General features: G+C 37.3%; 1 protein-coding gene across 1 annotated transcript in view; it reads left to right on the top strand.

The window, feature by feature from the left end:
* Positions 1-12,160, top strand: part of DNAJC1 (DnaJ (Hsp40) homolog, subfamily C, member 1) — a 70,046-nt gene that overhangs the window by 20,108 nt on the left and 37,778 nt on the right. The window contains exon 9 of the mRNA XM_009887151.1: positions 9,167-9,333. Coding sequence (XP_009885453.1) covers positions 9,167-9,333 — 167 coding nt within the window. The remainder of the gene's footprint in view (positions 1-9,166; positions 9,334-12,160) is intronic.

The raw sequence follows: 12,160 nt of genomic DNA, 5'->3' as shown, positions 1-12,160 counted from the left end.
CTGCATTATTTATATTTACAAAATAGCTTAATTTTGTAAAATCAGCGAAGAGGTACAGTTTCAGCGATAATTCCTAACTTATCTGTAGCTGAATCTATTTTGGGAAAATGGATAACATTCAGCACCTCAGCAAGCATCGTGGACCCAGGCCAAATCTAGCAAAATAGTGCATTTAATGCTTGTTAGGGAGGCCTGCCATTATGTTTGAGATACCTACCACAAAATGGGCCCTTGAAAAGGGTCTTGACTTGTGTTATTAAAAACTTGTTAAATTGTCAGATAGCAGTGTATTGCCATTGTTCAAAATAGCTGGCATACATTCTTCATTGAAATCTGTTTCAGAAAACTAGTCCTTTAAAAACAGTAGTTCACAGAAGTGCAAGTGAAAGTATAAAGTCATTAAAATTGTAGTGTGTATGTTCCCATGTTTCACTGAAAGACCACATGTGAACTTTCCAGTATTTCTCCTCTGCCAGATGTCACGTGAGAGTCACTTTTTTTTTTTTACCTCCAGTAGCAGTGCCCACACATGCAAGGTGGGGGTCTGGTACTCTTCCCCCTCCGGGTCACCCCTGACCTCTGACAGAAGCACCACGCTGTCCCCTGTCATGCTGCTGGGTGTGACGTGGCGTGTGACTCCCGTGTCTGCCAGGTGACCCAATGTCACTCATGTGAGCAGGGTCCAGTCCTCACCAGTCTCACTGGCTGGCATTCTGCCCTGCCTTGGTAGCCTTGCTGGCAGGGAGCAGGAGGAAGGATTGAGAGTCACCACCTGTAATTAGCAGAGTCTGAAATTTGGCACGGAATTAATTTGGTCAGCCATAGCAGTGCTATCACTGAGCAGCAGAATGAGCTGTCTGTTAACTTTTTAAAAAAAGAAATAAGACTCCCAAGAGAAGAACAAGAGGATGCATCTATGTGACTGTGGGCAAAAATAATTATATAATTTTTTCCTGAAGCTTTCATGCAAAGCATCTGTTAAATTTGCTTATTTCATTATATTGTTTTGCATTGTCACTTCACAATTAGCATAGAAAGGTTGTAAATCACCAAATGTGCATTTTGTTTGCCCCCATTCTTCTTAATTTTAGAGACCATCCGTGGAATGCAAGTTCATAATAACAGTTCCATCTCTCTAATTGAGTAAATGTATCTCATGCAGATTAGCAATAGCTGTTTTACAGTGCTTGTTTTCTCATGAACTAATTGCTAGTTTACCCCCATGTCTATCTGCTTTCCTGTCCTGCTGAAATTGTGCGGTATTCTGTAGGCGGCTTGAACTAAAACCAAAGAAGGGTACTGGAGGAGGAAAGTATTTGCCAAGTAGGAAAGAGAGGACAGTATTGAGATGTCATTAAAGTGCTATATTTGGTAAGGAGTGTGAAAAAGTAATTTCTTGGGAAGTCAATATTATGCACAAATTTGATTTATTTTTCTGGCACTTTTGCAGTGTTTCTTATCACTTCTCAATCCGTTGAAAACTGTCATTACTACCTTAGCAAAATATAGCAACTTTACAGCTTTACCTTACAAAAATACAGCAACTTACAATACAGACCTTATGTTTCCAGGAAATGTGGGGTTTTTTTATGGAATTACAGATGATAGAAATATAGAATGGGTTGGGTTGGAAGGGACCTTAAAGATAATCTAGTTCCAACGTCCCTGCCCATGGCATGGCAGGGACACCTTCCACTGCCAGATAACTGGGTGTTTTATTTACAAAAAACAAAAATGGTTTGCCTTACATTTTCTGATGCCCCCCCTTTTTTTTTTTAAATTTTAAAACAAAAGTGCTTCAATTAATAAACTTTCTGTTAACTTCTCCCTCTCCTGTAGTGTCACACATGCGTATAATCCCTGCATCAGGGAATGATTCTGTAACAATAGATAGCCCTGTTCTACATAGTCGGATGTAAAATAGTGTATTAACTGAACTGAGTAATCATTAAACTGAGAAGACTTAAGCATACGTTGTCAGGACAGATGACCCTGCCACTTTTTAAACTTAAATTGCGAGGCTTAAGTAGTTATCAAGACAAATTCTAGCAGCTCTACTGGTCCTTTTCTTACATGGAGTACTTCTTTCAACCACATCCATTTTGGGGGAAAACACATCTGTTTTTCTTTCTTTATACTTAGCCTTGGTAGTTCTCTTGCTTTCTGTTCTTCTTTTGTTTGTTTCCCCTTACCGTCAATATGGAGACTTAAATGTAGTTTTAAAATATGCCTCTTTAAAGAAATAGCACCTGCTAGATACCGCAGGCGAACTCTTCACCGGCATCCCAGTTAGCAAACATATTTGCATTGTAAATCCAGAAGTCTTGCCCTGATGTACAAGGCATCTGGAACAATCCATGGCAAGAAACTATTGTTTCTCGTTATAAACCATGTTGAAACTTAGGTTTTGGAGTTTTTTCCTCACCTCCATCATTCAAGCTTTGACTGAAATACAAAGTTACTAGCCCTATGGCTGCATTGCTAGCCTTCTTTCTGTATTGGAGCTTTATGATGGTATCTGTAGTGGTATCTATATCTCTGTGTAGGGCTTTATAGTAAGACATGTCTTACCTGAGTGCCTGCTGTGAAAAATCCAGAGTGGTATTGAAACCTTTAATACATTTGATTATGTTTAGGCTTGTTCTCCCTTTCCAGACAGCTTGGAATATAGCATTTTGGCTGGGTAGCTTTTTGTATTGTTTCATGAAACTTAAGGGATTGAAGACATCACTAGATCATTTAGTATAATGTGTTTATTTCAGGCCCTTACAGGCAAAAATCAGTGAAAAATACTGATTCTCATGACTTGTCTTGTTTGACTTGTACCAGTGATGCACTTCGGCTTTTAGCATCTTGTTATGCAAGATACAATATTAATCAGAAAATGCTGAGATGCCTTTTGTTCTTCATGGTTTGTTCAGACAATTAATTTTACTGTTATTTAGTTATATCTTAACTTCAGTATGGATTTCTCTAGCTTTAGCTTTCAGTTGTTCACTATTAGCATTTTTCTGTGCTTAAAAAAAACCGTTCTATTTATCTGCAGGTTTTCTTTGTATAAATAATTTCTTTAGTCCTTAATTTCTGTGGATTTTCTGTACTCTCCTTAGCTTTCCAATGTAGTTGTCGGTATTGGACCCTGGCTTTGTATCTAGTGTTCTAATGCTAGTCATCTCATTATAAAATCACGTTTCTTTTATTATTACTGTTCTGTTTACAGAATCACAGTTTACCTTAGTTTCCATTGCTCTGATTGCTCGTTTCAGACTGCTTGTCCGCCAAGCTTTTACATCAAAGCCTCCTTGCAGAAAGTCCCTCATAAGTGCAGATACGGCATGAGGTCCTGTGTAATTTTCAGAAATGCTTTTGATTGGTTTGGTCCCAGACTACCAGTCAGTCCATGTTTCTACTTCTACTTCCCTCTTCACTCGAAACCATTTTGACCCAATTTATATAATCTAGCACTATACTGAAGGTGACTTTACGTTTACTTCCAAATAATTGACAAATATCTTGGATAATTGTGTTTAGTATTAATCCCCGCCAAAATGCAGTGTTCACATGCCTGCTCAGTAATGATTTGCTGACAGGCAGGTTCAGAGAAAATTAATTCATATAATGCATGCTTTTTTGGTCGGCGTGGGTGTGAATGTTCTGATCACTTAATTGTTACCTCTGAAGCCTAATTATGTCAAACTAAGTATCATCCATTTCACTGATTGTTTTGGCAGGCCTGCTGAAAGGATTTTGAACTTGCAAGCTTGTGTGCTTTCTCCAGTTGTTTCAACTAGGCTATATGATGCCTCTCCCTACAAAACTTACTTCAGATTTTATGGAAAATATTCCAGTAACATACAGTGTTGTGAGGTTCATTTGAAAGGGGCACGTGTGTTTCGTTATATGTTTGTCGGAAGACAAATTAGGTCCCAAATTCTGGACATTTATTTCTAACCCTTTCAATTATGGGGATGAGGTATTTTGGGGGAACAGGACGTTTTGGGAGGTGTAGACACTCAGAGAAAAAGATGAAAGACATCAAACCCTACAGCTTGTGAGAAGTTTTTTGTAGTTGAGGATATATTCATCACTGAGCATGTTTTTAGTCCGTTTGCTCAAAAATAAACTAGCTTCTAGGTCTCAGTACAGCAGATGCATGTATCTGTCTCTAACTCGCGATGCATTCATATAATCCCACTGGCTTTTTTATGAGTACAGAAATGTATGGCTTTTTAAACATATGAGTGTTTGCCCCATATTTGCATTAATATTGGAATATAATTTGCTCCGTTTTTTTCAGTAGACTGTCAAAACCTTAGTACAATTTTCCCCCAGACCTTTGGGTGTATTGTTTTCTGTCTGACTGTGCTGCTGTACATGCAAGGAAATTTTTCTCTGTCATGTTTTAAACAAATTTTAATGCTGTGAATGCTTTGGTTATCTTTCATAGTTATGTAGGTAAGTGAACAATATTCAAAGAAAAAATCTCAATGCAGTATCTTACTGAATTGCCAAAATTATGTTTGCTGTCTATTTCTGTGCATAATTGTATTTCTTGTTTATCAACCCATGAGATACCAGTCAGTCTGTCCCTTTTCTTTTTGTGATTTTTCAAGACATCACTGTCTTTTTGGCCATATTTTCTGTGATTTCTGTGAATTCTTGTTCATGCTTAAAGCTTAGAAGCCTTGCAGAGAAAGGGAGTTCCAGCTTCACGTGTCATATTTTCTTTGCAGAAGTTCAGCACTTGATTTTGTTTTGTTTCTTTCTCCATAAAGCAGTCATTTTTCCTGTGAAAAATTCTCTGAATTCCTTACATTTATGTCAGCTGGCAGGTATATCAGTGTATACTTTTCTGAACCTCTGGTATTTATTATGGAAAAAGCACCACCGTTTTGTTACGTGGCGCTAGATCCACAATGCTAGCTGATTCCTTACCTTCTAAAAATGGTAGCAAATAACCGTTAGCCAGATACTATTAATTCTGCCATTGATAAAATTAATGTAGTAACAAGGTGGAAGGACTAACAAGGAAGGTCAAAGTATGTGATTATGTGCAAGTAATTAATCAAACTTCAAAACTTCAATCATGGCACTATAAATTACTGAAATGTATAGCCAGTACTGGAATAATTTTGGAGGCCTTTAGGAACAGAGTACTGTACAGGTTAGAGAGTTAGCTACTTGTTATCTGTCAAAGTCTAGGCATCCCAGTGATGGGTGCTTTTGTATGCTGTCCAAACATAGAGGACAAATTATATATCTTTTTTTTTTAACTGTAAGTTGTTAAATACACAGTCAGATTTAGTCTTCTGGTAAAGAACTTGTTGGTTCTAAAGGTGGGAATTACTGATAGAAAATTAGTATCCTTGCAGTGTGAATTCAGCAAATGATGAAACAAAATTTCTTCTGCTACCAAAGGACTAGAACTCTGTAAAAGTCATAACTCACGTGAAATACTGATCATTTTACATTGAAGTGGTAGATATCAAACAATTTCCATAGTGCTTAGGTCTTTGATTATCCATTTACTTTCTGCTGTTGCCTGTTTATTTATTCTAGTTAATAAACTAGAAAAGTTACTACACTGTAGTAACTTTGGCAATTTGGCAATTAAAAGACATAATTTTCCCAGAAAATAGTAGTGGGAGTAAGCTAGTAATTTACCCCGTTGAGCTTGAAGTCAGGCTCTGGTTTCGCCAAGACTGTTTGTCTCCACTGCATTTAGTTGTGTGAGCACCAGTAGCTCTGCTCATAGTTAAGGTCCTCTGGATATTGGTGACTGCGTAGGGCATAGTGGTCTGATTAAGTCTCCAGTGGATGGTGAGTAGGCTGTTACAAAACTGGGAGGAACCTCTGAAATCTTTTTTTCTGTATGTTTTTCTGCATTTCAGTTAGGTTTATATGCAATAGTATTAGAACAATATTTGAGATTGGAGGAGAAAAATGCATTTTTAAAGCTTGTTCTGTTATAGTGGATGGCGACATAGTCTAGACCCAGCACCATTAGAAGATGACACAAAGTACTGAGGCAACACTTGTGTTTCAAAACTCTGAATCACAGCTGCAGTTGTTGCTACTGTCAGTACCATCAAACACATCCTTGCATTAGATTGTGGTGGTGGCGGCAGCAGCACCAGCTTCCTGGCTGTCTGTCAGGTCTCAGCAGATAGAGGATTCAGCTGTCTAGGCATCATCTACTGTTTGGAAAACTCGGCCCTTATTCTCTTCAGGGGAAAGTACCAGGTCAGGTTGGAAGCATCTTTTGGGCTGCGGGTTGAATTAATGAAAAGATACAGTGGAAAGAGAGAGGTTTTCTTCCCAGGTATCTGCTGTGGACTTCTGTTGTTTGGATGAAATAGTTTCAGTGATGTGGTTTGCTTTCTCTGTCTTCACCCGAAAAAACAACAGTGCTTGGCTGCCATTAAGTTGAGGCTTCATAGTGTGCATCATTACCTCTGAACATAACTTCTGAACTTCCCCTATCTAAAATCCTTTATGATGTTACCGTTAAACCACTTTTACGTGCTTTCCTATTCTAAAATGTGGCTTTTGAAAATTCTGAGGTGAAACGGTTCTCAGTGGGTTATTGGGAGCCCTATGGCAAAGGTGCCGTGACTTCAATTCTATTTATTTTTTTAAATGCAGTACGACAGCCATTGTGGTATGTAAAGGGATATGCTGAACTCCTTCATCTTGTTTTATATATGCACGGGAGACAGTAGAGACAGGTTTTTCAGTTCTGCTTGAGTGCTTGTTTGAGGTTGTACAGCCATCTTCTCTAGGTGGGATTTCTCGTTCCTTTGATAGTCCGCAAACCACAGCGTCTTATCTATCCTCTCTCACCTAACTGTCTGAAGAAAGCCTAGATGCTGTCTTTGATACCTCATTTTAAACTGGGGTGCAGTGCATTCTGGAAATACTGTTACAGAATTAGTTCTAAAACCACAGAGCGAGCCTAGGTGACCTATTTGTAGGGTAGGCTCTTCATTTTTAAATGTTAGATGCATTCAGGCTTTAACTATTTGCATATTTTGAGAGGGAAAATTAGTAAACAGTACCTGATGGGGTGCAAGATACAGGAAAATCCAACTGTCTCGGTCTGTCTCCACTGTTAAATAATTCCAAGCGAACACACACAGTGTGCTTGATTATTTTGCAAGTGTGAAATATAGTAGTGGAAATTGTCATTTAAGGTAACCTCCTAGAATATTTTTGCCAGTATATGTTTCCAGTAAATAGCTGTTGAAGCCATTGTTACTTATCCTTGCAAATTTTAACTCTGACTCCAGAAGCTATTACATGTGGCAACTTTGGAGAAATATGTGATAATGGTTAGTATATTTGGTTTGGTTATAAAGATTACCTTTTGAAATAGACAAAAAGAATTTTGCAACAGTATTGTCTTTAATAACATCTGAACAGTGAGCGAAATACTGGTTAATATTTCGGGCTTTTAGTTTTGTTTTTTTGGGGAGTATATGTAATTTAATTATATTTACTATGCATACCTACAGAAGGATGCTAAAAAAGATCCAACTACATCGTTTTACTTAATATTTCATTTATTGAGAGTAATTTGCAGTTACAAGCAAAGTTAGAGATTTTTCACAAAAAAAGGTCTCTGAACAATATATGTTTAAAAGTTTAAAAGATCCTTAGTCATTCTGTTAACTTTCAACATCTGTATGAATTTCCTGTTCTTTTTGGACTTCCGAAAAGTGACATGAAACAGTTCTCTCTCCATTTATTGTTTTCTGAAGTGTTCAATTCCTAGGAGTTTGTCAAGTCCGTGGAGTCTATTCACTGTTCTGCTCCTGCACATATACTGTTAGGAAAAGGAGTTTTGCATCAGAGTCTGTCAGGAACAGTCCTTCTGTCCTCTTCTGGATTTTTTTTAAGAATTTTTTAATGAAAAACAGATATTTCTCCTGTGGTGCTCAGCAAAGTACTATTTTGGGCATGGTTGCAAAGGCAGATAAGCTCATCTAATGGTCCACTGCTGCTGAGAAGTGTAGTTCTCCTTTTCCTTGCCCACCACATTTAAACTACGCGGATTCTTTCTTTTCGTTTGAGGGTAAAAGCGTAATTTTCTACTAGATTAGTGTAGATTAGAATCATTACATTACATAAGAATGTAGGTTAGATTAGAATTATTTTACTGAGTGGTTGGATGACTGTCAAAGCAGAAATAGAAGAGAGAGGAGCACGTAAGCACACAGTGGAGAGTGGAAAGGTGGAGGCAGAGTAGAACTTTCCTCTTCTGGCTGCAGCCAGCTGTTAGATCAGCTCTTTCAGTTTAGTAGCGTCGTTAGGAGTTACTGTGAATACAGCGTATTTTTAAAAAAACGAGGAAAAAAACAAGAGAGTACCACTTGGCATATCTGCGGTTTCTGGATGCTTCTAAGTGTTCAAGCTTCTTTTTCTGATCCTCATCCTCTTGTCTTTCCTAAAGTTCTGGCAATTTTCAGTCAATTCTTTCTCTTGAAGTCATCGTATATAGCGGATTTGTTTTCAGTTGCTGGGGCTTAGGTGGTTGTTGTCCCTCTTTCCTGTCCCCTAAGCTTGCTGCTCCCATTTAATACCATTTGAAGGACAGAGAGAGCAGAAAATAGTCATCAGTTTGAGAAATGAGGTCCGACATTTAAATCTTCCTAAATGTGTAAGTGCAAGAACAGAGCTATTTGTATTTACAGAAATCCGAGAACAGAGAAGCTATCTATTGACTCAGAAGCTTTTACTCAGCACAGCTGACCATAAAGCAAAGCAAAATTGTGTGAAACTCACCTCTCTACCTTTGCCAGTTTCGTTGAAGCCAGCTGGACTTCTGAAATCTTTTAATAATAACTCCCTATGCTTTTGCCTGTACTAATCTTAATTGCCAGGTGGTGTAGTAGTGACAAGATCTAACTGTGTTTTTGAGGGGCTCCTCATTTGGCATAGTTCCGACAGAAGAGGGGATAAGTGTGTGCATTGCTATTTACTTTTCATAAAAATAAAATTATTATGCAAAACTCTGGATTCTCTTTTTAACAAAGAAATTGAACCCTCTTCCTCAGTGGAAATTTTAATATAGCATTAAGAGTTGAGGAGCTAAGCCTGCTTCTGAGTTATGCTTCTCTACAGTATTAGTAGCGTTACTTTTTCTTCTTTTTTTATTTTTGTATAGAGGAGAAGAAACCTAAAGTCAAGAAACCAAAATCAGAATTCCCTGTATACACAGTTCTGGAGTCAAGTGCATATATTCCATCATATGATCATGGAGCTTCAATTGAAGAGATTGAGGAGCAGATGGATGATTGGTTGGGAGGCAGGAACAGAACACAAAAAAAGAGGGTAAGTTCATCTTTCATGTTGTTATGTATTTTAAATGTTGATTCATTTGCATGCCTCTTAAAAACATGGAATAATGTATGTATACCACCACAATATTCATATACCATTGAAGTCTAGAGAAGTATTAATTGTCAGGCAGAGGCATAATGGAAAAGATTATATCGATGTTCAGTGTAATTTGTGTAATTATACTGGAAATGTTGTTATAAGAGGATGTCGTTGATTAAAATATATGAAACCTCTGTATGGTTTCTAATATAAATACTATTCTTGTTCACGAGAAATTAGCAGAACATAATGCTGTCAAGTTATATGAGGCTTGGTTCTTTCTCTTAATTGCAGTTAATAACATTTTGCTTGCAAGAATAGATTCTTCTTTATTTAAAAACTAAAAAAAGCAGTGGAAAAAGAAAGAAGAAACCTTCGCTTCTTAATGTCCAGGTGTAGTATCTTTTGATTATGGAACTGCTGATGTACTTTGTGCATTTCATCTGACTTATGGAAAAATTCTAGCAATTCAGCTTAGGCCTATTGTTAAGGGTTTTGCTATTTAGTTAGCAGTTAAAGTAATTATCTTCTGGTAAATTTTATTAAAACATACTGGCTTGAAAACGTATAGTTTTCATCTTAGAACTGAGTTACACAGCTGACAGAAGAAATGTTATCAGTTGGTCTCCTGACTTGAAGATCTGCTTGCCTGGAAGATTGAGATGTGAAGAGTGGTGTGTTTGGAGCAGAGTTAGCTGCTGTTGTTTGTTTGATTCCTCTGTGCTGCAGATTTGCTTACTCCTTAGTTGTTTTCAAGCCTGTGAAAAATACTCCTTCCCGGTTTTAGCCAGACCTAAAATTTTTATTAAATAATTTGAATTTTGCATAACCTCTTTAATCATCTACTACTATTGGATTCCTAAACTTCATAACTTCCCAGTCACCAATTTTCTCTTGCTGTTACTTTTATCTTTCTGCATTATTTAGTACATCTGCATTATGTTTACTTCTGTATTTCTGTAACAAATCCGTTCTGCAAATATGTTTAGCTTTTGACTTCTGTGTAAGGGATTGACAATCTGAATCCTTAAATGCTGGAGCATATTTTCATGCACTTAGAGCAAGTAAGAACTCAGGTCCTTAATTCTGTAGATGAGTTGCCTGGGAGTTAAGAGCATATTTACGGTAATCGCTTTGTTTACCTTATCTCAGGAAGCCCCCATGGATTGGATTCCTGTTAGTTGCATCTCTGTCAACCAGCTTTGCTCATCAGGCTGTGTGGGCAAATGATTAAAGGAGAAAAGATGTGTGTTTGTTTACAGTAGCTTGGGTTGGTTGCATGCCTGACTATCTGGATCCCCAAATTCACCTTTCCTTCTGATGGAAATTGAGTCTTTCTTTGGATTTCCATGAAAATGAAGGAATTGAATAAAACTGGACCTATTCCTTCTATAATTTTGCACCTCCTACACATTGTAGATAGAAGTTGTGTCTTCAGAGTCACTGCTAAGAAAATAAGTTGTAGGTACATCCATTCAGAAACAGGAGTCACAGAAACTAAAACACATCAAAGAACTCTTACTAAAAAGTAAGTAACTTGTTTTTCTATGCTTATGCCTAGGTTCAGTGTGGCATCTCATCACTTTGATTCATGAGTTTATTTTTTTAATTATATTCTGTTACAAATGGGGTTGACATTTTAGGGACAAGCAGGCAATTTGCAGTTACACTGTCTGGGTAAAGTGAACAAACTGATGAAGTGTGCTTCCTTTCCTTGACAGCTAATATGTTACTGCAGTGCAACATCAACATTTGATACAGTAGTGGAGAGAAACTGTACAAAGAAATGGAGAATATACATTATTGGCTCTAATATCTTGTAGGAGCCATTTGTATGTCAGTATGAGAATGACTGTTATATGATTTGTAATAAACTCACTGGGAAAATGTTTGTACTGCAAGTGAATTGTTCCTAACTGACATTCGACACATTTTCTGTTTTAGAAAGATGTATTTTCCTCCACTACACATCATAGATGTGAACTGGGACAGCATCCCTTTATACTACCTCCCTCTTCTGCTTCTTCCATGGACATGCAAGTGGTGTATAACATTTGCCTCTTCAGTTCTGCTTGTCTTAGGAAAAAGTTACTCTTTCATAAATCATTTTGCCATCAGGCATTTTCTTGGGGTTGTTGTGTTTCACTCATGAGAAAGCTTGTTGGTGGTTTTGTTTGGTGTTTTTTGTTTCTTTGTTTTCTTTCATGATAGCTCAGGGATGTGGACTGTATACAGTCAACCAGGCTTGAGAGCAGTAACCCGTGTGAAAAGATCAAAGTAGCTTGATAAAATAGTATGTTACTATGTCATCCATCCAGAAATAAGGAGGTGGAGTTGCTGTTCCTGATGTTGGTATCCCAAGTATAGATGATTACAATCCATTTCATACTGTTCATGAACTGCTTTACACCATTGACATTTGTACTTGAGGAGGTACCTGTAATCCATAGATTAGTGTTTTGGAAATGCTGTACCATGCAGAGTGCCCAGTTTGATAAAAATTTAGGTTCTATTCAGTTGTGAAGCTGACATCAGTTCCTGTGGTTTTATTTATTTATTTATTTTTAATACATAATAATATTTGAATGTTTAGGTTCCTTTCATTTTGGACTTTTTTTCCTGAAAGTTGGTTTGATGGTTCATGGGCTACAGTCTTGTAAGCTGTTTATTAATGTTTCTTCCAGTTTGGAAGAGCACATTTGTGCTCTTTGGAAGAGTGAATTTGGAAGACTAAAGTTAGGAAATTAGATGCATCAAGGCTGTGTGAAAGAAAAATTAA

Source organism: Charadrius vociferus, unplaced genomic scaffold (assembly GCF_000708025.1).
Source record: "Charadrius vociferus isolate BGI_N301 unplaced genomic scaffold, ASM70802v2 scaffold126, whole genome shotgun sequence".
Classification (NCBI taxonomy): domain Eukaryota; kingdom Metazoa; phylum Chordata; class Aves; order Charadriiformes; family Charadriidae; genus Charadrius; species Charadrius vociferus.
The sequence above is the reverse complement of the archived record's forward strand: the minus strand, read 5'-3'. Positions and strand labels throughout refer to the sequence as shown.